The 26,364-nt window shown below is 44.6% G+C and overlaps 4 protein-coding genes across 9 annotated transcripts in view; 1 reads left to right on the top strand and 3 right to left on the bottom strand.

The window, feature by feature from the left end:
- Nucleotides 1-3,873, bottom strand: part of PRIM1 (DNA primase subunit 1) — an 85,600-nt gene extending 81,727 nt beyond the window's left edge. The window contains exon 1 of one of the 2 annotated variants that reach the window (XM_083427707.1): nt 3,737-3,873. The gene's annotated coding sequence lies outside the window, so the exon portion shown is untranslated. Of the gene's footprint in view, nt 1-166; nt 2,445-3,736 lie in introns of those variants that run through there. The other variant, XM_083427705.1, reaches the window with a different exon arrangement.
- The window catches only part of LOC310671572 (retinol dehydrogenase 16-like), a 160,254-nt gene that overhangs the window by 113,431 nt on the left and 20,459 nt on the right, over nt 1-26,364 (top strand). Inside the window, exons 1-2 of one of the 4 annotated variants that reach the window (XM_083427850.1) lie at nt 3,897-4,008; nt 15,818-16,139. The exons of the other annotated variants lie outside the window; for them this stretch is intronic. Coding sequence (XP_083283976.1) covers nt 15,827-16,139 — 313 coding nt within the window. The 5' untranslated portion in view covers nt 3,897-4,008; nt 15,818-15,826. Of the gene's footprint in view, nt 1-3,896; nt 4,009-15,817; nt 16,140-26,364 lie in introns of those variants that run through there. 4 annotated transcript variants of the gene reach the window in all.
- On the bottom strand, nt 5,130-15,677 carry LOC310671616 (retinol dehydrogenase 7-like). Its single transcript, XM_083427963.1, has 5 exons — nt 15,063-15,677; nt 12,024-12,345; nt 9,532-9,790; nt 9,043-9,200; nt 5,130-5,956 (listed from the first exon to the last, which is right to left on the bottom strand). The coding sequence occupies exons 2-5, from the start codon at nt 12,334-12,336 to the stop codon at nt 5,739-5,741; spliced, it is 948 nt and encodes a 315-aa protein (XP_083284089.1). The 5' UTR covers nt 12,337-12,345; nt 15,063-15,677; the 3' UTR covers nt 5,130-5,738.
- LOC310671610 (17-beta-hydroxysteroid dehydrogenase type 6-like) overlaps nt 22,421-26,364 on the bottom strand; it is a 30,468-nt gene continuing 26,524 nt past the window's right edge. For both annotated transcript variants that reach the window (XM_083427952.1, XM_083427951.1), the window contains exons 3-6: nt 25,900-26,158; nt 25,202-25,359; nt 24,149-24,407; nt 22,421-22,675 (exon numbers count right to left, since the gene is read on the bottom strand). In XM_083427952.1, the coding sequence (XP_083284078.1) occupies nt 24,190-24,407; nt 25,202-25,359; nt 25,900-26,158 (635 nt within the window). In that variant the 3' untranslated portion in view covers nt 22,421-22,675; nt 24,149-24,189. The remainder of the gene's footprint in view (nt 22,676-24,148; nt 24,408-25,201; nt 25,360-25,899; nt 26,159-26,364) is intronic.

The raw sequence follows: 26,364 nt of genomic DNA, 5'->3' as shown, positions 1-26,364 counted from the left end.
CCCTGTTCCCCAGATTACGAGACTACCGCTCTTAAGCACTACACCACACTGGCTCTCTGTCCTCTCTTGAGGGGAAGGAGGAATTTTGCATGAAGCAATGAGCTGCTTGGAGCAGAGGGAAGCCAAAACAAATATAAATAATAGGTCTTGCTAGCTTTTTATTAACTGAACAGCTTAATAAAGACAAACAGTATGAGCCTATCTACATCTATAAATATTGTGCAAGCTCAGCATCAGCAGCCAACAGGTCATATACCTTATTTTGCCATTATTGCACCACATATTGCACCAGTCGGATCTGAATCAAAGAGAAGGGGCCATGCCAATGTCCTAGCAACACCCTCCTCCCGCTTAGGAAGGCATGTTTGCCTCCTGTGATGTTACTTTGGAATCAACTCCAAAGGGTAATTAGGAGTCCTTTCCATCTCACTAATTTGTCGCGTGCTGGCAGGAGAAGGAGAGCTCCAACATTAAACTGTTTTGCTACATCAATCGCCTCTTTAGGGGGAGGCGGCTGGGGGCACTGAACCCTCCAGGCTCTCCCTCGGCGAAGAGACCCTCCAAACCCGGCAAGCCTCCAAAGGGAATACTGACATCGGACAACATCTCAACATTGCTACACCATCCACCGCTGCTGCTTTCCCATTGCCAACCCTCAATCCGTCTTCCTCCTCCCTGCTCCCGCCTCACACCGGCTTCTCCTTCTGCCTTTCTTGTGCGTGTGTGTCTTTCGTGTCGGCTTTGGAGCCGTTGCCTTTCTTGTGAAGAGCATGTTATGGTCTCTTGGGCTGCCTCGGGCCCGGGAGCAACAGGAACCGGGCCTGTGATCGATGGGTTGGACATATCTGCTGTATGGGGAAAATATAAAAATTTACTTGAACAGAAAACACCTTGGTGGCTTTCCCCATTAGAAGTGATATCTTTGAAAAAAATAAATATGAGAAGTAATAGGGTGACATATAGAGAGCTGTTAACCGAGGTGGAACATCAGGTGAAACGGAAAGATTTTGAAGAGATAAGGGATTTATTAACAGATTGGTTACAGTTTCACCAATTAAATGATATCTTTAAGACAGTCAAAAACAAAAAGACCTGTTAGAAAACAATTTGAAATTATTGTCGAAAATGTATAAATTGCTCTTGGAATGGTATGCAAAAGATGAACAGGTTAAATTTGTAATGATACACTGGGCAATGGATTTGGGGCATAATATTCAGGTTTCACATTGGGAAAGGCTATGGAAAACAGATTTGAAATTCACAGCATGTTGTACGCTGAAAAAAATTTATATGAAAATCATGTACCGGTGGTATTTGACTCCTAGCAAGTGAGCAAAAATGTATAAAGCAAGTACAAATACCTGCTGGAAATGTAAAGAAAAAGAAGGTACCTTCTATCATATGTGGTGGCCATGTAAGGTAGTAAAAGCTTTCTGGGAAATGATATACAGTGGTACCTCGGGTTACAGACGCTTCAGGTTATATACGCTTCAGGTTACAGACTCCGCTAACCCAGAAATAGTACTTCGGGTTAAGAACTTTGCTTCAGGATGAGAACAGAAATCGTGTGGCGGTGACGCGGCAGCAGCAGCTGGAGGCCCCATTAGCTAAAGTGGTGCTTCAGGTTAAGAACAGTTTCAGGTTAAGAACAGACCTCTGGAACGAATTAAGTACGTAATCAGAGGTACCACTGTATAATAAATTGAAAAAAATGTTTAAAATAACTTTTGTAAAAACAAACAAACCAGAAGCTTTTCTATTAGGAACTGTAGGCACCGATATTCTAAAGCAGGCAAAGGCAAACTCGGCCCTCCAGATGTTTTGAGACTACAATTCCCATCATCCCTGACCACTAGTCCTGTTAGCTAGGGAGGATGGGAGTTGTAGTCCCAAAACAACTGGAGGGCCGAGTTTGCCCATGTCTGCTCTATACCATCTAGATGGATCACGGTCTTCAAGCACAGAGGCTGAAAAGGAATTTGATGTTGTTCTGTAATGCACTTTCAGCCAGGCCTTGGTTATAATGAGCCATGTGTTGGTTTCCATCAGATGAACCAGGAAGGGACCATCCCCAGGCGGGCGAAGCGACAAATATTTCTTGGCATCCTTAACTGGACAAGGGCCGGGCTCACCAGTGGCTGGGAAGAAGACCCCCCCCCCACATGCTGAGCAAGCTGAGACCCTCAACTCCCATGCCCAGGGGGTGCAGATTGCGACCGGGGCAAACCGGACTGGAATGCCTGCTGTATCATGCACCCATACTCCTAGGCCGATCCCTGGGACTGGCTGGGACTGGGATCCTAGAAGGCTGGAATTGGGAGAACAAGGCACCAGAGGAATCAAAAGCCTCACTCCCTTCACTCGTGTCAGAAGGACCATGAGCCTCAAAAACAGTAGACAAGGTGGAAGGGCCAGGCTGTCTTCGATGCTTTAGCTGAGATTCCTGCATTAAAAGGTAAAGGTACCCCTGCCCGTACGGGCCAGTCTTGACAGACTCTAGGGTTGTGCATCCATCTCACTCAAGAGGCCGGGGGCCAGCGCTGTCCGGAGACACTTCTGGGTCACGTGGCCAGCGTGACATCGCTGCTCTGGCGAGCCAGAGCCGCACACGGAAACGCCGTTTACCTTCCCGCCTGAGCGGTCCCTATTTATCTACTTGCACCCGGGAGTGCTTTCGAACTGCTAGGTTGGCAGGCGCTGGGACCGAGCGACGGGAGCGCACCCCGCCGCGGGGATTCGAACCGCCGACCTTTCGATCAGCAAGTCCCATTCCTGCATTGCAGGGGGTTAAACAAGATGACCCTTGGGTCCTTTCCAGCTGTATGATTCTATGAATGCCAGAGTCTTTCTTTTCAAAGGGTTTGTATTGTATACAATACAATATATTGTATACAATATATTGTATTGTAACAATACAATATATAGACTTTGTAGCAAGTTTGCTTGCAAAGTGCTGTAAGACCGAAGATTTGAGGCTGGAACTTCACATTTTGTAGTACCTGACATAAAGCTGTGAAAGAAGGGGTTGATTTTCAAGGGGAAACCAGTGAGAGGAGAGATAGCGCTTAGATTTCCTCAAATGCTTTCTTTCTCACTGGGGTTCCAGAAATGTGATTGCCCAGAAGTGAGCGTGACAACAGAAACCCCTTCTGAACTAAGGTTAGACACTTCTAGGTGCTGAGGATTTGTACAACTGTACTGCTTCAGAGTCTACTATTTATTTTCAAGAGAAGATGTGGGTACATAACGAAGAGTCTTCTGGCATCCCACCGGAATTAGGTGGCACCTGCCTCCTCTGCTCTGCATTCTTCTCCCTTAGCCTGGCCCATCACATAACAGAAGTTGTCTTAATTTGATGCTCACCTGGTTTTCGCTGTTTAATGGAGTGTGATTGTTTTTGTTTCATCTTTTCATGGATCTACTGATGACAGTGTTGCAGGCTACACAAATCCAGAGTTCTTGAATGTTAACAGTGTGTGCATAACCTAGCAATGGAGAACCAAACCAGGCTATTGTGAAACTTTCTTCAATTACTGATGTGTGTGATAAGAGTAATATTCTAACCCATTCACAACTCTAAACTAAAAGGTCCCTTTTGCTATAAGAACTGAATCAGGAATTATTTGCCCCAGGGTGTGATGGGTGGAATACAGCTATATCTGCGAAGGACCACAGACGAATAAGCAGAAATGGAATTTTTATTGTTTGCACGTTTGCAGCAAGGCAAAATAAATACCTTTCAGGCCTGTAGTCCAAATTGAAGGCTGCATCCTTGGGAGTGTGGGCGACTAGTTGGAGCTTAGCTCCTCAAATTGCCCTTGTCATCTTTTCTGTCTAAACCCGTCTCTTAACCCCCCCCCCCCCAATGCATGTGAAAGGTAGGCTTTGGGGATGTGAGGTAATTCTGTCCTGGGAGAAAGTACATGCTGAGACACTGTGAAAATAGCTGTTTTTGCTGTCTTAGACAATGACACTTCCTGCAAAATGTAAGGAAAGGCTGCCAAGCAGGTAAGAGGATACTCTTGTTTTGTATTTGGCTTACTTTGAGGAGCTGCCAAAACATGAAATTGCTAATTGTGAGTTATGGTCAAAATGCCTGGAGCCGCCTTACATCAAGTGAGTGTATTTCACCATGTTTCAGAAAGGCGACAGAGCGACACCATGTTTCAGAAAGGCGACTCCAGGGTGCTTTTTATGGTTGCCAAATCCCAAGCTCCAAAGGAACAGAGGCTGCTCTACCTGTCAGGTGTAACTTCACAGATAAGAATTAATGAGCAGTTGGTAAGATTTATAACCCTTGAATAAAACATCATGTTGCAAGCACAAATACAGAGCTCTTCGCAAGGAGGCAGCTGCCTAGTCGTGAAGGCCGCTCCCCGCAAGGCCCTTTCCACCTGGCCAGTGGCGTAGCGTGGGGGGTGCAGGGGGGGCCGGCCGCACCGGGCGCAACATCTGGGGGTTAGGGTTAGGGGGCGCAAATCCACGGGTTAGGGGGCGCAAATTACTTGCCTTGCCCTGGGTGCTGACAACCCATGCTACGCCACTGCACCTGGCCTAGAGGGTGAGGCCCACACTCACCAGCCCCACTGAAGAGGCGCCTGCTGAGACTGGAGGGACGTTGCTATGCCAGACAACAAACCCTAACTATTGGATTCTTTTGCCCCATCTTTTTGTGCCTGCTAAACAGTCGTGTCATGCTTATGATAATATTTTATTATCTTGTTAATTATTCTGGTTTAAATGTGCATTTTATATTTGACTTGACTTAGCAATGTTTTTTGTAGGGTTTTTTTTTGGAAATATTTAATATTTTTTGTTATTTTTCTTCGTGTTAAATATGTATTCTGTAGTTGACCTCCTTTGCAATGTTTTATTTGAAAATTGTAAGGTAATATTTTAGCTTTCTGTTAATTATGTTGCTTTGACTGTATACTCTATATTTGACTTTCTTCAGAAATATTTGATTCTGGATTATTTTATTGATGTTTTAATAAACCGCTTTGAGATTTTTCTTAAAAATATAAAGTGGTATAGAAATGAAAGTGGTACCACTGTATTCCATAAAGTTGTGGCCTGTTTCGATCCAAACCAGTATTAGTGGTCTTTTATTTGTCTGGGGACTGGACCTGCAATAAACCTCTTTACTGAAGACAACATACCTTCAAAATGTAAGAGTAATTATGAAAAGGCGATGTTTTTTCAGGCTTCCTAGATAAAGCTGTTTAAATTTTGTAACCCTCTTCAGGGTTAATGCTAGCCCAGCCGTACCCAGGAGGAGAGTTACAACATTCAGAGGGAGGATTTCCAAGGATGTTCATAGTTCATGGCTGAATTCCGGGAATGGTAGCGGAGCCCTTGTGGAGTTGCAATTCCCAGCACCTTAACAAATTATGGCTCTTTCTAGGAAGTCCTGCATCTTCTGGTTAGGAGGCTGTAGTGTGTAGGTGTGGAACATTCAGCTGATCAACCCAGACAGTCTGAGGAGTGATTTCATGGAGTGTCTGTGCAGGGAGTGGGGTTTTATGTTTCAAAATTCCCCCTTCGTTGATGAATATTCCTGTGAATAAACAGAAAGCTCAGTAGATTGATCTTGGTGCAAAGCAGAATGAGTGGGAAGGAGATGAGAGCTCCAGTTGCTACCAGCCTGGAGATGGTGAAAGTAGGAATGACGGCATCGTGCAGCTGTAGTCAACATTCCTTGGTTCTCCTAGAGATTCATGTCTGAAGTGTGTCTATGATCAGCAAAGAGCTTTGGCTGGTCTAGGCCTCCCATAAGCCACAATATAGTCTGCAAGTGAGGCTGGCAGGTACGAGAGGGGGATGAAGATGAATTTGGCATCCAGACCTGCAGTGTAGCGGCTGCGGGGGTAGCGGGAGGTCAGCGCATGCTGCATACAGTTTGTGACCAGGCAGAGGTCTGTATTCCTCCATTTACCGTTGAAGAACGTCTGGGAAACTAGAGGTGGAGGGGGGAAAAGAACAAAAAGAAATCATCCCTGCCTTGTAACTGACTGGGCACAGAGCCCTGGCATCTTCCACAACAGAACTGAAAGATCATATATACCGTATTTTTCACCCTATAGGATAGGACGCACTTTCCCCCCTCCAAAAATGAAGGGGAAATGTGTGCGCGTCCTATGGGGCGAATGCAGGCTTTCGCTGAAGCCTGGAGAGCGAGAGGGGTCGGTGCGCACTGACCCCTCTCGCTCTCCAAGCTTCAGGAAGCCTTGGGAGCCTCCAAACCAGGTTGGGGGACAGCGGGAAGGTGCGCTGCGGGAAGGTGTGGGGCTGGCAGCGGGGAGAAGCGCGCAGCACACCTTCCCGCTGTCTCCTGACCTGATCTGGAGGCTGGCGATGGGGAGAAGCGCACTTCTCCCCGTCGCCAGCCCCACAAGCGGGGGGTCAGCGGGGAGGTGCAGCGCGCCTTCCTGCTGTCTCCCGACCAGGTTTGGTCTTCAGGCAGATATCCACAAGGCGTGGGAGCCCGGCGGGAAGTTGCGCCGGTCTCCCAAGGCTTGCGGAGAGCTGCCTGGGGTCGGGGGAAGCTAGGGCTTCCCCCACCCCAGCCCCGCGACTGGGCGGATGGAAATAATGTTTTTTCTTTATTCCCCCCCCAAAAAAACTAGGTGCGTCCTATGGGCTGCTGCCATATGAAGATATTGCTGCCAGATTTCTGAAGCAGCTGGACCTCAGTTCCAACTTTGCAAAGCTTTTGAGTTGTAAGGGTGGGGGAATACTTATGAGGCTGAAAATGGCAGCCTGTGTCAAGTCCCCCTGGACCTACTGTGAAAGAATTGTGTATCCTGAGGAGATAGGTGGATTGGTTTGTACAATTCTCCCTTCTTGCTTATCGGTACCTTTGGGACTGGCAGCGGTTTTCGGTTTGCTTTATTGCTTGATTTACTGTTTGTGCTCCAGGTATAAGTAGCGGGAAGACGTGGCGGGCAAGCTTTCGGCTGAGTAGTACAGCTGCCAGGCATTAACTAAACTCCTTTCTGGAGAGTTTAGGTGCATCTTCGCAGCAGGTACTCACTGCCATACCCTTCCTTGTAGGCTATATTTCTGCCTTCTTGCTTCACAGTAGCCCACGTCTACCTCACAATTTGAGTTCAGGGATCACAGATTCAGTTCTGCCTGCCCTGCCAATTACTGATTAACTCATCTGCTTCTGAGTGTTAGCCATACCACCTGCCTCTTGCGCACTCGGCTTCTTTGAAACATGACATCTGCATGACACAGCAGATCTTTTTAGATAAATGTAGAAGGTGCAGGGGAAGAACTGCAGAATGACCCATCTGCTTTTCAGAATGTAAGAGCTTCTTAGTTCATGTAGCTCGCCCAACCCAGCTATGTGCCCCATGCAGTCCAGTGCAGACAATGCAGAATGTTATAGGAAATGACCTGAAATGTCAATGGCAACTTCCCCTCCGGTTTCAGCGACCATTCGGAAGAGAGAAAGAACGGGATGGGCAATGTCTCATGGTAGTGGGGCGGGTTCCAGACAGTTTCGGAAAATTCACCCCACAGCACCACAGTGTTTGACCGTGCCAAAGTCTACCATCTTTTCATCAGCATCAAATAAAAAATATATATGATGTATTTATGATAAGATATGAAATGATATGCTAATATGATAATATACATGCATGCATGTATCAGGACCCACCCTACTGGGGGAGGCTGTAATTAATTGTTTTTAATATCATATTTTAAATTGCTGTGACCTGCCATGGGAACTAATGGGGAAAGGTGAGCAATAAAGCAAGTGTGTGTGTGTGTTATTGTTGGCATTGTCTGCTTCGGGAGACAATGGAGTGCATCTCCAGAGGTAAAATCAAACCACTGGAGAATCACAGGGCCTGAAGTGGCCTCTCTGGGGCACAAGCCTGAGCAGAGTGTATGAAGGTCCTGCGCTGCCCAGACAACAAGACCCCCCTCTTGGCCTCACTGATGCGGTCCAAAAGAAAGGAGAGCAAGATGTTTGGCACCAGCTTGGCTGCAGGAGTTGCCAGATGGAGATGTACAAGGTGCTATCCAACCGTCTTAGGGACTCCACTCCAGATTTGTGTAGAGTTTACTCTTCAGACTTTTCTAGACGGGTCACAGCAATTTAAAAATTTAAAAAGTTTAAAACAAAAGCAGCGGGTATGGATTTTTCCACGGGGTTTACTCCTGAAACCTCTTTGTGGTTTGAGGACCCGACCCCCGCAATGTGGAATGAATACACAAGGACACGTGATATAAGGTTAATGGGCAAGAAAAGGCCACAACTTTATTGATTACAGCAGTGAAAAGGTATTGGCTTAGGCATTGGATGTCCAAAACAAGGGGGGTTTATTCGCCAGTAGGTGGAGCCTGTTGATGCTAATCCAACTATAGGCTCTCCCCTGATGTCACCGAGGGTCGTGCCATGGCCTCCCGCCAAGCAGGCATCGGACAGAATACACGACCGCCAGATTCCTTTAACGGAATACCCAAAAATTGAAGGCATAGGTGATGGCCACACCTAGCCCTTCGACACACCACAACACATTATTCCAATGCCTAACCGCCACTCGAGCCGAAAAGGCTCGCCGCCAATACCCTCACAGCTGCAACCAATCCCTAATGCTGCTGATGACGCTATCCAACCAAATGTCGTCCCCTTGGTCTGAGAGATGAACCCCGTCATTCCGGTACAAGGCCTAGTCGCCGAGGAGGGGCTGGCGCTGCAGCATATAGGCTGCTGTACACGCCCCCCTTGGCAGCACCTGGTTGGGTGCCTGCCGATGGGCGTGGGCGCCAGCCAGGTGACTGGGGGAGGCAGGGGGCTAACGCCCCCTGCTAGGGGCGGTGCTCGGGCTCCCGGCCACAACCACTCCCCTCTCTTCCAGGGAGGAGAGTCTTTCACAAATGAGAATAGCTGCAAGGTAGCGAGCGGGGGTTTAGGACCAGAGTTTTCCTTCTCTCTCTCTCTCTCTCTCTCTCTCTCTCTCTCTCTATATATATATATATATATCCCTGAGTGGGGCAAGGAAAAGCAATTTCTATGTCTCAACTCACAGTTATTCCAGTACTGCAGCCCATAGAGGTCTTTGATCTCAGCAGGCAACTTGTTCCATAAGTTGGTGAGGTTCGTTTCGTAAGTTTCATCAACTTCTGTTACAAAGCTGCCTGGCTCTATGATGCTAACTTTGACCCCAAAAGGATGTAATTCACGCCTATGATGAAAACAAAAAATTTAAAGAGACAACATGATGACTCCTGAACCCAGAGTTCGTATCTCTCCCTGTGCCCAACCTGCCAGTTACAGACAGATTTCTTACCCATTTTAATGACTGCTTTATCTTTCTTGGGGAGGATCAAAAGCAACAGAACTGCTAAATACAAATAGATTTGTGAGCATGCATAAAAGAGACATGAAGATAGTTTCCTTTTAGGTTAAAAACAGTATGAATTAGGGTTTCTCAGGAGTGTAATCTCACATGCCATTCAAAGTGTCTCTTCCCTACCATAGCGGCAGTAAATGTAAAAGCAGAATGAATGATTTACCTGAGGCTGTCAGAAAATGCTTCCAAAGCAAATTTTGAAGGGCTGTAGCCGCCTCCGCTATAAGCAAACCTCCCGACCATGCTAGACACATTGACTAGCCTTCCTTGGGCTCTCCTGATGAGGGGCAGCATGTGCAGCGTCACATCAATTGCTCCAAGCAGGTTCACATCCAGCACCTTCACAAAGTCCTCCTTGGTCAGCCACTCGTTGGGGGCCATTTGCCAGAGGATGCCTGCATTGTTCACTAAGCCCCAGAGTCCTGTGGGAAAAGACTCATGGTTTCTCTTTGGAACACATTCATAGAATCATAGAATCATAGAGTTGGAAGAGACCACAAGGGCCAGAGTACAACCCCCTGCCAAGCAGGAACCACCATCAGACCACTCCTGACATATGGTTGTCAAGCCTCTGCTTAAAGACCTCCAAAGAAGGAGACTCCACCACACTCCTTGGCAGCAAATTCCACTGTCGAACAGCTCTTACTGTCAGGAAGTTCTTCCTAATGTTTAGGTGGAATCTTCTTTCTTGTAGTTTGGATCCATCGCTCCGTGTCCGCTTCTCTGGAGCAGCAGAAAACAACCTTTCTCCCTCCTCTATGTTACATCCTTTTATATATTTGAACATGGCTATCATATCACCCCTTAACCTCCTCTTCTCCAGGCTAAACATGCCCAGCTCCCTTAGCCGTTCCTCATAAGGCATCGTTTCCAGGCCTTTGACCATTTTGGTTGCCCTCCTCTGGACACGTTCCAGTTTGTCAGTGTCCTTCTTGAACTGTGGTGCCCAGAACTGGACACAGTACTCCAGGTGAGGTTTGACCAGAGCAGAATACAGTGGCACTATTACTTCCCTTGATCTAGATGCTATACTCCTATTGATGCAGCCCAGAATTGCATTGGCTTTTTTAGCTGCCGCGTCACACTGTTGGCTCATGTCAAGTTTGTGGTCAACCAAGACTCCTAGATCCTTTTCACATGTACTGCTCTCAAGCCAGGTGTCACCCATCTTGTATTTGTGCCTCTCATTTTTTTTTGCCCAAGTGCAACATTTTGGGTGGATAGTGCATGAACCCGTCATCTCAAAGAGTGGGAAAACAGCAATAGCCATGGATGCAGAGGTCAGATGCATCCTGGCAAAGCAGAGGCACTGTGGGTGAGGGGTTCCTGTGTCAGAGAAATTGGTCAGTTGTCCACCCTGGATGGGATTGCACGCCTCATGAAGGAGCAGGTTCACAGTTTGGGGGTACTTCCAGTTCCAGCTCTGTCACTGGAAGCTCAGGTAGCCTCAGTGGCTAGAAGTGTGTTTTACCAGCTGCAGTTGGTGTGATTTGACAGCTATGAACATTCATGGACCTGGAAAGCTTGGCCATAGGAATTCATGCATGGGTTACTTCAAGAGTGGATGATTACAGTGTGTTCTGTGTGGGACTTCACTTGCACTTGGTCCAGAAGTTGCAGTTAGTGCAGATGGCTGCAGCATGGTTGCTGACAGGAGTGAGACATTGCCAGCATATGCTCAGAGAACTGCACTGATTGCCCATTTGCTACCAGGCAAATTTTTAGCATATAAAGCCCTTAACTGCTTGGGACCAGTTTACCTGCGAGATCATCTTATCCTATACAGTGGTGCCCCGCAAGACGAATGCCTCGCAAGACGGAAAACCCGCTAGACGAAAGGGTTTTCCGTTTTTCAATGCACTTCGCAGGACGAATTTCTTTGCAAGACGAAAATGTCTTGCGAGTCTTGAGATTTTTTTCCGCTCCCCATCCCCTTTTTCTAAGTCGCTAAACCGCTAATAGCCTTTTAGCAGCTAATCCGCTAATCCGCTAAGCCTTTAATAGCCGCTAATAGCCGCTAAACCGCTAATAGCGCTAATCCGCTAAGCCGCTAATAGGGTTGCTTCGCAAGACGAAAAAACCGCTAGACGAAGAGACTCGCGGAACGAATTAATTTCGTCTTGCGAGGCACCACTGTATATGCCCAATTGACCACTTCAATCTGCAGAACTGGCACCGTTACATAATACCCATTCCGTAGGTGTTGGAAATTGAACTTTGAGTGTGGCAGCACCTACATATAGGAACCGCCAGACCATGGGCATCAGACAGGCGCCTCCTAATTTTGTGTGTGTGTTTAGAAAAGCCTACCCATACATGTTGAATGTTGAAAGTCTTAATCCGTTTTTACCTTATTGCTGATTTTATTTTATTGAATGTTTCAAGTAGTTGTTTTTAACTGTTTCCACAGATCATTTTATTGTTTTACACTCTTTGGAACTCACTTTCAGTTTTTTTGTTTTCTTTTACAACCCATCAGTGCTAGATTTTATGAAATGTAGACAAGGAAGGAAGGAAAGAAGGAAATGTTACCAGACTGGTGAGGAAGAGAAAGTGTGGGTTTCTTGGTTTCAGAAGCAGCCAAACATTGGATGCAACATACAGCCTATGATATCCATAAGAACAGAATACTCAATGAACTGTGTTTGGTCAAACCTTTGCTTCCTGCTTGCTCCTTCACCCACTCCGTCGCTGCTGCCACATTCTCTGTGCTGGTGACATCCAGAATGGTGGTTTTCAAGCGCTCTGAGGTGGCCTTGTCCAGCTGCTCTGCCCCCTTCTGCGTGAGACAGGCTGCCAGCACCCGCAGGCCCCGGGCATCCAGCTGCCTGGCAAGTAGGTTTCCAAAGCCAGAGTCACACCCCGTGATGAAGACATATTTCTCCGTCAGCTTCTCCACCGTCTGTCTCTCCTGGTACCATCGGCGAAGGAAGTAAAGCCCCAGCAGGGCAGCCAGGTAGAGCCACATGGCTGAAACCTGCAGGGAAGATAACAGACAGAGTATAAGGGCCAAAGGCACTCCTGTGCATCAACAGCAGGGCAGCTAAAATATCCATGGAGAATATGAATCATGCAGAATGTTATAGTCAAGGACACATATGTGAGGAATCCCCAATTAGATTTCCCAATACCTTTTTTATTTAGAAGTAGCATCAGGATCCACAGGCCTGTGTTGCTTTCTTTTTTCTTTTTTTAAATAATATTTATTAAAAGTTTTATAGTTACAGAAAGAAAGTATGAGAGAAAATAAAAAAACAGTAAATTTTTTTTAACAAACAATACATCAAAAATAGAAAGAAAAAACAGTACATCAAAACAACAAGAAAAAACAACAACTTTTAAAAACACATCCAAATTCCATATCTTTATCTTTCATTCACTTATTTCCTCGACTTCCTCACACCTCCCTTTTCTGTATTCTGGTTCAAATTAGCTAATTCAGCAAATATTTTCCCTCTTTCCCAATTTTTGTTCTATAATTTATCTTAACACAATCTAACTTTAAATTTTCTACTTTAGCCCATTGACAATCAGTTTTTGCTTAATTCTTTATAACATTTCTACTAAAACCATATAACTTCATTCCAATATTCTTCTAACATTCATTAATTTTGCAATATTTCTGTAAATATACTTTAATTTTTTCCCAATCTTCTTCCATCGACTCTTCTCCCTGGTCTCGGATTCTGCCAGTCATTTCCGCCATTTCCATGTAGTCCATCAGCTTCATCTGCCATTCTTCCCGGGTGGGTAGATCTTGTGTCTACCAATACTTTGCGATGAGTATTCTTGCTGCTGTTGTGGTGTACATAAAAAAGGTTCTATCCTTCCTTGGCACCTGTTGGTCGACCATGCCCAGGAGGAAGGCCTCTGGTTTCTTCAAGAAGGTATATTTAAATACCTTTTTCAGTTCATTATATATAATCTCCCAGAAGGTCTTAATCCTTGGGCACATCCATCAAAGGTGAAAGAAAGTACCTTCAGTCTCATTACATTTCCAACATTTATTATCGGGCAGATGATAGATTTTTGCCAGCTTGACTGGTGTTATGTACCACCGGTAAATCATTTTCATTAAATTCTCCTTTAAGGCATTGCATGCCGTAAACTTCATACCTGTGGTCCATAACTGTTCCCAGTCAGCCATCATAATGTTATGCCCGACATCTTGTGCCCATTTAATCATAGCAGATTTCACTGTTTCATCTTGAGTATTCCATTTCAGCAGCAAGTTATACATTCTTGACAAATTTTTAACTTTGGGTTCTAACAATTCTGTTTCTAATTTTGATTTTTCCACCTGGAAGCCTAATTTTTTGTCCAAATTATATGCCTCCATTATTTGATAATAATGGAGCCAATCTCTCACTCTGTTTTTCAATTTTTCAAAACTCTGCAATTTTAGCCTGTCTCCCTCTTGCTCCAGAATTTCCCAATACTTCGGCCATTTGGCCTCCATATTGAGTTTTTTCAATGCCTTGACTTCCGTTGGTGACAACCATCTTGCGGTTTTATTTTCTAGCAAATCCTTGTATCTTGTCCAAACATTAAACAATGCTTTTCTGATAATATGATTTTTAAAGGCTCTATGAACTTTAACCTTGTCATGCCACAAGTATGCATGCTAAGAAAATACGTTGTTAAAACCTTCCAGATCCAAAACATCAGTATTTTCAAGAAGCATCCATTCCTTCACCCAACAAAATGCGGCTGATTCATAATAGAGTTTAAGGTCTGGCAGGGCAAATCCACCTCTTTCTTTAGCATCTGTTAATATCTTAAATTTTATTCGAGGCCTGTGTTGCTTTCAGTCAAGGTCTCGATTGTGGAGTATCCATAATAAAAATGTATGGAAGGAAAGTGCTTAATGTCACATAAATAAATGTTTCATAAAAGTGCTGTGAGACTCACTCATTCAAAAAGAACGTTCCCTTCTCTGCAGGTTAACATTGGAGCAGAATACTTAACCCACACATTTTTTAATGTTGGGTAGCTCACAAACACCAATGGGACCCCCTCTTCACTCTAAGCTCTCAAGAAGCATCTTCGTTCTTCCCTGGATCATGGTTTGTAGGTCCAGATTACTGCCAGGGAAAGCATAACCCTCTGGCTGTGGGCTGGCCACCCTTTTCTCTCCACTCTTCACTCTCTCTTCACTTCAGCTTCCCCCCATGGATTTCCGCTGTCTGCTTTCTTCTCCCTCAGGCTTTGCGCATTCACTTGTGTCTGCACGCGCACACACATTAAGGTAAGCCAATACAGTGGTACCTCTGGATACGAACGGGATCCGTTCTGGAGCCCCGTTTGCATCTAGAATCAAACGTAACTAGTGATGGCACGTCTGGGCACACACGCGCCATTTTTCGCCCCTTCTGCACATGCGCATGACGTCATTTTCAACCTCTGCACATGTGCGAGCGGCGAAACCCGGAAGTAATGAGCTCCTTTAATTCCGGGTTGCCACAGAGCGCAACTTGAACGTGCTCAACACGAAGCGCATTCCACCCGAGGTATGACTGTACAAGATTAAGCAACACAGCCATTGAGCCATAGGTTCATCATCGCTGCCCGGAAAGGGTGTGCTGGAGGACAAACACAAACCTTGGTCCTTGCACAGATGTCAGAAGATGCCTTTAAACATAGCCATGGAAAATCAAAGACTGAACAATATTTTTATTTTTTTTAGTTTCTTACGTCCTCTGTAGAACTTTCAACTGCTGGCAGTTGATGGGGTCTTGTTCCTGAACTTGGTGTCCTTTGTGTTACACAACCAATGCTTGGACTTTTTAAGCTTCAGTCCGGAAGTGTTGGAGGCCTTTTCCCATTGGCTGGGGGGCATGTACCAGTTTCAGATTTCAGATTTCTTCTCTGCTTCTGCCTCTGATGCCCTCTAGGTGGTGCTAGGAGGGAAGAGATCCTTCCAGTTAGGCTGGGCATGGAATATTTGCTCATTAAATTCAGAAAAAAGGGGAGAAATACAAGTACGTTTCTCCTTCTGTGTGTGTGTGTGGTGCGTACACACATCTACACACAAACACACACACATTTTTCTTATGTTCTGAATATAAAAAGACACTTTTATGGGCTTCTTATAAATGGAGAAGGAGAGAGAGAGAGAGAGAGAGAGTGCAAGAAAGAAAACAAAAAGTGGAGCTATATTTCCTGATGCGCACAATTGATTTGCTTAAATCGGAAAAACAACTCTTGATCTTGTACTTCTCATTATATTCTCCAGTTCATCATATGACAAAATATGTCATATGTGTTTAAAAATCAGGTCAATAAAGAATCACTAAAGAATGGGGGAAATACGTGGATTATTTAAAAAATAATCATTACATTAGCAGGAAGAACACAACACAAGAAGTTGGGATTTGGTTGGGATTTGGTTTCTCCAAGGCTTGCTAGGTGCCTGTGTGCCCTCACTCTTGCAAACCTTTTCCCTGCAGGTTTCAGCCATGTGGCTCTATCTGGCTGCCCTGCTGGGGCTTTACTTCCTTCGCCGATGGTACAAGGAGAGACAGACGGTGGAGAACCTGACGGAGAAATATGTCTTCATCACAGGGTGTGACTCTGGCCTTGGAAACCTACTTGCCAGGCAGCTGGATGCCCGGGGTCTGCGGGTGTTGGCAACCTGTACCACCCAGAAGGGGGCAGAGCAGCTGGACAAGGCCACCTCAGAGCGCTTGAAAACCACCATTCTGGATGTCACCAGTACAGAGAGCGTTGCGGCAGCGACGGAGTGGGTGAAAGATCAAGTGGGGAACAAAGGTAGCTTTTTGTTGTGTTGTTTCCATGCTATGGATCACGCCAGGGATTATCTGTATCATCATCATCTGCTTATCTTTATTCCACTTTCCCACAAAATGTGGTCTGAGTGACTCCTAATACAGTGGTACCTCGGGTTAAGTATTTAATTAGTTCTGGAGGTCCGTTCTTAAGCTGAAACTGTTGCTAACCTGAAACACCACTTTAGCTAATAGGGCCTCTGTTCTCATCCTGAAGCAAAGTTCTTAATCCGAGGTTAGTGGAGTCTGTAACCTGAAGTGTATGTAACTTGAAGCGTATGTAACCCGAAGTACAGTGGTGCCTCGCAAGACGAAAAGAATCCGTTCCGCGAGTCTCTTCGTCTAGCGGTTTTTTCGTCTTGCGATTAGCGGATTAGCGGATTAGTGCTATTAGCGGTTTAGCGGCTATTAGCGGCTATTAAAGGCTTAAGGGATTAGCGGATTAGCTGCTAAAAGGCTATTAGCAGCTTAGTGCCTTAGAAAAAGGGGGTGGGGAGCGAAAAAAACCCCCCAGGAATCGCAAGAGATTTTCGTCTTGCGAAGCAAGCCCATAGAGAAATTCGTCCTGTGAAGCACCTCCAAAACGGAAAACCCTTTCGTCTAGCGGGTTTTCCGTCTTGCAAGGCATTCGTCTTGTGGGGCACCACTGTACCACTGTATATCAAAAATAAAATGTATGACCATTTTAAAAAGTATTAGAAACAACTAAAATCAATAAGGCAATGAATGGGGAAGGAATTCCATAGGGTCACCTTAATTCAGCCTCTGTCAAGAGCTACTAGGATTGCCAAATAACCTGAAAGATTATTGCTTTATGCCTTTGACAGCAGCTTGTTCTGTGAAGTCACACAGTGAAACTTCATTTTGTATGAAGATACATGTTCCTATCTGATAATGTCTACAGATACAAGAGAGCATAATCAATGCTGCAAGATTTTAATCTTAATTAAAAAAATTAATTAAATTTTTTAAATTTAAATTTAAATTGGCAAGCAGTTGAGGAACCTCAAACTGATTAGCCAGTGCCTCTGGATGGATCAGGCCAGGGATTTTCTGTATCATCTGTATCTTTATTCCACTTTCCCACACAATGTCGCCAAAGTGACTCCAAATATATCAAATGAACGAGTAATATTCAAAAAACTTATTAGAAACAATTAATCCAAATATCCAAATATCAGTCACCTTAATTCAACCTCTGTCAAGAGCTGCTAGGATTGCAAAATAGCCTGAAAGATTATTGCGTTATGCCTTTGACAGCAGCTTGTTCTGTGAAGTCACACAGTGAAACTTCATTTTGTATGAAGATACATGTTCCTATCTGATAATGTCTACAGATACAAGAGAGCATAATCAATGCTGCAAGATTTTAATCTTAATTAAAAAAAATTAATTAATTTTTTTAAATTTAAATTGGCAAGCAGTTGCCAATTTAAAGATGGTTGGTTGTGTTTTGAGAGATGACAGTATCTTCAGAACAATAGATCATCTGGGGGGGGCACCAGAAGGGGCAGGCTGGGTTACAGAAGGGCTTGCTGCCTCCTCCTCCATCACTACTGCTGCCTGCACCACCTTGTTGTCTCTGCCAGAATCCACACAGGGCCATCAAGGGGCTGCAGGGTCCCTGCCAGAGAGCTTGGCACAATTAGGACATGTTCAATTTTTCACCTTTCAAATTCCAAAAATGGGGGTGCTAAAAAGTTGTAACATGACTTGGGAATTCAAAAGAGATTTGGCTTAAATTGATACCATTTAGTTTTGATTGGTAAGTAAAACGTGTGAAATTGCATAGAAATCACTAAAAATGATTGCCAAGGACTTGCAGCTATGTTGTTATTATTACTACTATTAAGCATTAATTACCTGACCTTTACAAAAGGCAAATAAAAATTCTATGATTTGCTGAGAGCAGCTGATGTGCTTTTTAATCAAATGTGGGTTTACCAAGCTAAATGTTGCCAAATCAAAACAGTAACAGCAGATTTGAATTTCCCAAACCCAAACTCATACTTTTAAGACCCCTCACTGAAGAAATTTGCAAAAATTAAGCTTCCGTCCAGAAAAGAACACCCCCTAATTGGCACATGGCCAAGGTGTGCAGCACTCAGGCACATGCCAGGAAAAAGGATGAGAGAGTAGAGCAACCAGCTAAGAAGGGTGGCTGGGTGACCCTGGCGCAGACCCCACCCGCTCCTGCTGAGGACCCCTCCCTCTCGCAAGGCTGCAGCACCACCAGCTTGGCTGACTCTGCCCTCTGCCAGGCCTGGCAGCCCTGCTCCCCCAGAATCCCCAGGCGCCCAGTGGCGTAGCGTGGGGGGTGCAGGGGGGGCCGGCCGCACCGGGCGCAACATTGGGGGGGGCGCTCGCACTCGCAGCTCTCTGCCCCTACCTGGCTCACTCACTCTCACTGCAGTGCTGGCTGTGCGAATCCGATCCGAGCCGCTGGGTCGCTGCCCACTGTGGAGGGGAGGGTGCCAGGCGTGTGGTGCGGTGCGGAGAGAGAGCGAGGGACTATCTGGGGTAGGGACAGTGCAGCGGGGGGGGGGGCACAAATTACTTGCCTTGCCACGGGTGCTGACAACCCACGCTACGCCACTGCAGGTGCCTAATTTGTTTTGCATGCCCAGGACCTTTCCTAGCAGTCAAACAACCCACTATATTTTAGTCTTCAGCAGGAAATGATGTTTCTTGACTTTTCCTCCCTCGTTCAGAAGAGAGCTCCATCCTTTTGGAATCAAAGTCAGCATTGTTGAACCAGGTACTTTCAAGACAGCCATACTGCCAAAAGCAACTGAGTCCCTCAAACCTATATGGAGCCAGTTACCTTCTGACCTCAAGGAATGCTATGGGCAGAAGTACTTTGAGCAATGTGAGTAGACCTGGGGGAGAAACTCAGTTTGGTATGAAAGCTACCTAGTTCACACTTAACAAAACAACACATGAATCAATGAAAGAACACATGAACCAAAATTCAGACTCATGTAAATTTAGTAATGCACTTTCCACAAACAATAATGTGTACAAAAATACATACTGTTACAAAAGCCTGGTGTCTGCCCCTCTCAGCAACTTTGCACTCCCCCAAAAAGTCTCGCCAAGTCCAATCCATATCCCAATTAAGCAAAACCCTGGTATTTATTAATTTCTAGGGCTTAGCTATATCTATAACAATACATTAGTAGGAAGTATGTATCAAAAGTGAAGCTAGCATACAAGAATACTCTGTGTTAGAGAAAACTGTTTGCAAAAATGTGTCTCTTGTGGAAAATTGCATATAAAAATATTAAGAGAAATTGGCACTAAAATGCTGGTAAGATTTTGTGAGAATTTTCAAACCACAAACTGAAATGTGGAGAACTGAACTTAAAGGTTGGAGAAATGACAAACAGAATCTAAAATTGACAAGCTGAGCCATCCCTGACTGAAATTTCTTTTTTCAAAATTTTGTATGAAACTTTGAAAGAAAATATACAAAGGTTAATATCAAATATCTTGTTATCAATGGCAAAATTAATCTAAATTAGAAACACAAATCAAAAGGAAGAAAAAGAAAAAAGAGAACTTCTGAATTCTTTGCCTGTCAGCTATATATAGAAGATTATTCAAAACACCCACTCCAAGATGACACCCAATGATTCCACTTTCTATAAACCAATATTTCCATGAGTCCTTAAACCCAGATATCATAAGTTCATTTTCTTTTTCATGCAAAAAAGTGTATAAGGAGTTTCCAATCTTTAATAAATAGTGACAATGATTATTCTCTTATTAAACACGTCAACTTTACCATCTCAGCTAAATCCAATATTTTTTACACCCATTCCCTCATGGTAGATAATGGTGAATCTTTCAATCTTTGAGCATAGAAGAGTATTGCCACTGTGATCATGTATTGAAATAATGTTCTGCGGTCTTTTTCTAATTGTCTATCCATTATTCCGAGCTGGAAAAGTTCCAACATCAATTGAATGTGAAACTTTAAAATGTTCTGCATCAATGTATGTATTTGAATCCAATATTTCATTTTTACAAGTCCACCAAGTATGACAAAATGGGTCTTCATATTTTTCACACTTCCAACAAACCTTTCAAACACCTTTCTGCAGTCTAAATATCGTATTTTTTGCTCTATAGGACGCACTTTTTCCCCTCCAAAAATTAAGGGGAAATATGTGTGTGTGTCCTATGGAGCCAATGCAGGCTCCTTGGCTTCAGCGTAGCCTCTGGAGCGCAGAGGGAGCGCTCTCTCTGCGCTTCGGAGGCTTCGCGTTGCTTTCGCTGAAGCCTGGAGAGCGAGAGGGGTCAGTGCGCACGACCCCTCTCGCTCTCCAGGCTTCAGGGATAGCCACCTGAAGCCTTTGGAGTGCAGCGGGAACTCGTGCTGCTCTCTGAAAGCTTCGGGTTCCTTTTGCTGAAGCCGGGAGAGCAAGACTCTCCTGGCTTCAGCAGAGAGGGAGAGCTACGCAGCGTCCCTTCAGCGAAGTGGGATGTGCTGGTCCGGGGGGGGGGTGTTACCATGCGGCACGGTCCGTGTCCGGTCTGAGGCTGAAGTGGGGTCCAAGGCAGGGAGTCGGCCATGGTCAGGAACTCTGGCAGAAAGCAGGACAGGGTGCCGGGTGGAATAGGTAACCAACAATGTTGTTCCTGCAAGCTGGGACTGGCTGGTCTGGTCTTTATCTCTTCTGAGGCATAGGGCGGGCCCGGTCCACAGGTGACTCGCCTCTCCTGGCCTGGAGGCGAGCACTCCTCCTGTGAGAACCTAGTTCCCTCTGCCTCTCTGCCCTGAGCCTCTCTAGCTCAGGAGAGGCTGGAGGGTTACTAGACCCAGAGGCAACCTCACCTTCCCCTGACAGGGCTGGGTCATCATCCCTGACCACTGGTCCTGTTAGCTAGGGATGATGGAAGTTGTAGTCCCAAAACATCTGGAGGGCCGCGTTTGCCCATGTCTGTTCTATACCATCTAGATGGATTACGGTCTTCAAGCATAGAGGTTGAAAAGGAATTTGATGTCTGCTCTATACCATCTAGATGGATTACGGTCTTCAAGCATAGAGGTTGAAAAGGAATTTGATGTTGTTCTGTAATGTACTTTCAGCCAGGCCTTGGTTATAATGAGCCATGTGTTGGTTTCCATCAGATGTTGGCCGGTTTTGGCACCTAAGGTTAGATACCTTATGCATTTAGGGGCACCAAGGATCTTGCAAAGAAAAGTGGCTTGAATTTGTTCGACCCTTTCCCTCTATTCTGACATATGTAGGGATAGAACAAAGATGTCCAATCATTTGTATGGTGGATGGGGAAAGACTTGGTAGGTCAGGCTTCCAGTAGACCTAGTGGACCAGCCTCCACCACATCCCATGTACCTAGAATGCTCCAGATCTTTTCTGTGAAGATGACAGATCCTAATCTTGCTGCACCCCAAGTTTCTTAACTGTGGTCTGCTCATACATCATAAAGGTGTTCATAGGAAGGTAACTTGCAAAAATTCAGAAGGATGAGTGTAGGGGATTGGAGGTTATGATGAATCACCAACCAACCAACCAACCAACCAACCAACCCACACCTTCCGTATTCTCTCAGCTTTCACCTCTCTCCTCCTGCTTTGAGGTAGCCTGCCTAGGTTTTCCCAGAATTCTTATCCTTGCGTACATCGAACACAGTTCTCAGTCCATGTTGGGTCCAGTATTCTGCTCCCCTTCCTTCTGGGTTGTGGGTAAGGGCCTCCAGTCTCACACCCCTAGACAATTTCTTCAGCTGCTTCCTCTCTGGCACATGGGGAATCTCTTCCCTGGGCATCTGTCCCAAGGAATCTTGCCACCAGGCTAGATCTGGGGGCACTTCCTTCAGAATCCCTGGGCCCACCCCACCCACATGGTGCTCAGAATCCACCCCCTTTTCCTTACTCATGGAGCTAAACAAAGACATATTATTTCCCCGGTGACTCTGGGCGACCTTGGTTGTTGCTGCCAGAACTGAGACAGGGCCCCACGCAGTCCCAAAAGGGAAGGTAGCCAGTCCTGGAGAAGGAAAACTCTGGTTCTAAACCTCCACTGCCTTGCAGCCAAACTCATTCATGAGAAAGTTTTTGGGACACTGAGATTAACCCTGAGATAATATCATGATCCTGCCTTTAACTCAGTGTACTTTGGGGATCGACCAAAGGTATTAATTTGTTTACTGGAACTATTGGCCAAATGCCACATCAAACAAGTTTTTCAGTGGTGCATCTGTGTGGTGTGAGAGAAATGCCTACTGAGTAGGACATTACATTGCAACAGATAAATATTTTAATAGACTTCTACTCTAGAATTCCAATTGTAATGCAATAAAATACGTTGTATATATAAAGATATAAAAGTAGAAATAAACTACAATTAAAAATCACTGAGCACCCTACCATGGTCAAACAAGACCTTCAGCAATTCTCAAGTGGTCCGTGGGAAGAAAAGTATCAGAACCACTGGTTTAGAACTTCAGAAAAGAGAAACAACGGAACATCGTTAATAGTGCAAAGACTTCACAAGGTTTAAAGATTGGCAGAAAACCCTGTCCAGATTTATCTGGCAGGGGAAAAGAGCAAGAATTAAATTTAAAATCCTCACTGACCGTAGAGAGAGAGGAGGGTTTGCTGTCCCGAACCTGAAACTATATTATGAGGCGTCGTGCCTGCGTTGGAACAAAGAATGGATTACTTTAAATAATACCGACTTGTTGGACTTAGAAGGATTCAACTCCAGGTTTGGTTGGCACGCTTACTTATGGCAGGACAAGGGGAAGATACATAGAGGTTTTTCAAACCATATTATTAGAGGAGCGTTATTGGAGGTATGGGACAGAAACAAAAGATTTTTAGAAAAAAAGCACCCGGTGGTGGTTATCACCCATTGATATTCTAGCGATTAAAAAACCCAATATGGAAGAGCAAAGATGGACTTATGAAGACCTCCTGGTCAGATCGGATAAAGGTTGGAAGATCAGAACATATGAGGATCCAAAAGACAAACTAGTAAGTTGGCTACAATTCCATCAAATAAACGCTTTATGGAACGAACATAAAAAGATAGGGATAAATGAGAAGAAATCGAAATTCCAGGTGGAAATTATAGAAGGAAATACCAAACTTTTATCCAAAATGTATGATCAGTTACTGGAATGGGACACTAAAGATGAGGAGGTGAAGGAGTTTATGATTAAATGGGCCATAGATCTGGGATAGATGGCTACAACTTTGGAAAACAGATATGAAATTTACAGCTTGTGTGGGACTCCGGGAGAATATGGAAAAAATGATGTACCGTTGGTACATCACTCCAGTAAAACTGGAAAAAATGTATAAGACCGGGGATAAGAAATGCTGGAAGTGCAAAACAAAAGAGGGTGATTTCTACCACATGTGGTGGACATGTGAAGAGGTAAAAAGGTTTTGGGGACTTATCTATGAGGAACTAAAAAAGATCTTGAAATACACTTTTCCCAAGAAACCTGAGGCTTTTTTGTTAGGCATGGTCGGTGAGAAAATTAAAAAAGATGATAAGACAATGTTTCAGTATGCAATGGCAGCAGCCAGAATATTGTTGGCGCAGAACTGGAAAACCCCCAACATTCCAACAATCAAAGAATGGCAGATCAAATTATTTGAGTATATAGAATTAGCCAAGATGACACAAAGAATCAGGCATCAAAAAAGTAAAAAATTTATTAATGATTGGAATAAATTCATAACATATACAGAAACAAACTTAGGTAAAAAAATCACAGTAGGTGAGACATAAAATCTGTGAAGTTGAGATATAGAGAGAAAATAGAGACCGCAGAAAGGTAGGATGGTTAAATAACTTAGACCGAGATGAAGGGAAGTACCCTTTTTGATTCTTATCATTTATATTATTTCTTACTCTTTTTGGTATTTACATGTTATGATTTTCTTTTGGTTTTTTTACTATGTATGACATGCTTGAAAAAACCTCAATAAAAATAATTAAAAAAAACTTCCTTGGTTCATTTGGAGAACTGACACGTTTCTTCAGAATATTCTACACGGCTTGTGCTGGTTTGGGCCAGATGCATCTCCACACGAAGTCAAGAATGGAGTCTGGCAAGTAAGAGACAGGAACGTATAAGAGTTTGACATCCCATCCTGGACAGTAGCGGATGTGAGGGGAGCAGGATGTCAGGGCATGTTCTATAGAGTCCGTGACCTGTTGAAAGTTGCTGCTGCCTGTGAAGTGGCAGAATTTTAATAATTTGAGACCTGTGTGTGGGATATAGGAAACAAAAGAAAACTTAGTGATGCAAAAACATCTATGTATTTATTTCTGCATTTATTTATTTGATTTATTTGATTTCTATGCTGCCGCAGGAGATAGCCTAAATATTTTGGGTTCTGAAGGGATAGGTTAGCTTCTGGATTTCTCTGCCTAGGAGGTCTAAATCTAAGGAGGAGCATTGGGAGCATTTTCTGTTGCTTTAAGATGGAACCTTTTTCAACAGGGGATTAGACATTGTCAATCTGTATTTCAGGCTGTAGGTGGGGCTTGAGAGTTGTATCTAGGTGAGGGTTGCCATACGCCGGGTTCAGGGGCAGGCAACCCAGGCTCTGTCTCTGTCTCGGGCAGGGCCGGATTTAGGTTTGATGAGGCCCTAGGCTACTGAAGATATTGGGGCCCTTGTCCAGCTGTCCTTTGTCAACAACAAATTGCCACCGTTTTTTGTGTTGAATATATGCTATATGGTAATTTATGGACCTAATAGGTATCTAAAGCCATTTGCAGATAAGAAAATAAATATTTTATTTTATTTCTTTTTTGTCTTGTATTTTGGAAATGTCCATCTAGGTTTTTTTCCTTTAAATTTTTTTGGGGGCCCCAAGAGAGTGGGACCCTAAGCCATAGCGTGTCTAGCTATGGATTTGGAAACCAGCAATTTAGCCTCAGGGTCTCTCTCTCTGTCTCTGTCTCTGTCTCTCTCTCTCTGTCTCTCTCTCTCTCTGTGTGTGTGTGTGTGTGTGTTCCACTGCAACAGTGTGACTTATTAGCACATACTCACTGCGCTCAAAGTAGCGCTGCCCATAGGCTTCCTTGATGTCAGAAGGGGCTTGGCTCCATGCATTCTGGTAGCTCTCTACCGTCTTTGACTGCATGGGTGTTTTGAAACAACCGGGTTCAATAATGCTGACTCGGACCCCGAAAGGATGCATCTCTCGCCTGAATTGAGGAGGAAAAATCAAGAAACACGTCTTGTTACTGAACCAGAATAATAAGGAAGATCATGATTTGGCTTCCATGGAATAGAACATCTTTCCTTAAAGAAGAAGAAGAAAAAGAAGAAGAAGAAGAAGAAGAAGAAGAAGAAGAAGAAGAAGAAGAAGAAGAAGAAGAAGAAGGAGGAGGAGGAGGAGGAGGAGGAGGAGGAGGAGGGAGATGTGGTGAAATGCAGCTTCCTGTCTTCTTCTGTCTTGAGACACCAGGGCATTGTCTATGACCCGGCATCAGGCATATTTAGAGGCAGCCACCAGGAGGTTGGTGCTTACAACTCTTGCTGGTACATTAAATTGTTTCCGCAAGGAAAAGAGCTGACTTAGGTGTGCAAACCCCTGCTGATTACTTGGTAAGTCTCTGGTGCAGTCCACATGTCCCAGCACCTGCTCTTTATTCATTGCTGTCCTCTGCTTGAAACTTAGCTGCAGAAGCAGACATCCCACTAAAGCAAGGAGAAAGAGGAAGATACAGAACTATCATTTTTACCTCAGGATGTCAGAGAAGGCTTCCACGCCGTACTTGGATGCGGAATAGGGTACTGCAAAGCATGCCAATTGTCCCATTATACTGGACATGTTGACTACCCTCCCTCTGGCTCTTCTCACCAGGGGCAGCATGTGTAGCGTCATGTCAAACACCCCAAGAAAGTTGATGCTGATCAGCTTTGCAACGCCATCTTTGGTCAGCCACTCACTGGGAGCTGATGGGGCAGCAATGGCTGCATTGTTCACCAAACCCCAGAGCCCTGTGTGAGAAGAAAAAAATATTTTTATTTCTAGGATCCCACCTGCCTTAATAATTGGATATACACAATTCTTTGGAAATGTGGGTATATCTGCATTCTTGTGAGCGCTCTCTCTCTCTGTCTCTGTGTGTGTGCACGCAGATACACACAATGATATATTTCCCATTAATACTATATGCACTGCCAAGGATGATTTCCCATATTGT

The sequence above is a fragment of the Podarcis tiliguerta genome, assembly GCF_965153285.1.
Source record: "Podarcis tiliguerta genome assembly, chromosome: 2".
NCBI classification, from domain to species: domain Eukaryota; kingdom Metazoa; phylum Chordata; class Lepidosauria; order Squamata; family Lacertidae; genus Podarcis; species Podarcis tiliguerta.
This window is presented reverse-complemented; position numbering and strand designations above follow the sequence as displayed.

Coding starts and splice junctions, on each gene's coding strand:
- LOC310671616 (XM_083427963.1), bottom strand. CDS start 12,336: ATGTGGCTCTACCTGGCTGCCCTGCTGGGGCTTTACTTCCTTCGCCGA. Junction 9,201..9,531: donor GCATTTTCTGACAGCCTCAG/GTAAATCATTCA, acceptor TTTTCATCATAG/GCGTGAATTACATCCTTTTG. Junction 5,957..9,042: donor GCTGCAGTACTGGAATAACT/GTGAGTTGAGAC, acceptor CTCCACCTCTAG/TTTCCCAGACGTTCTTCAAC.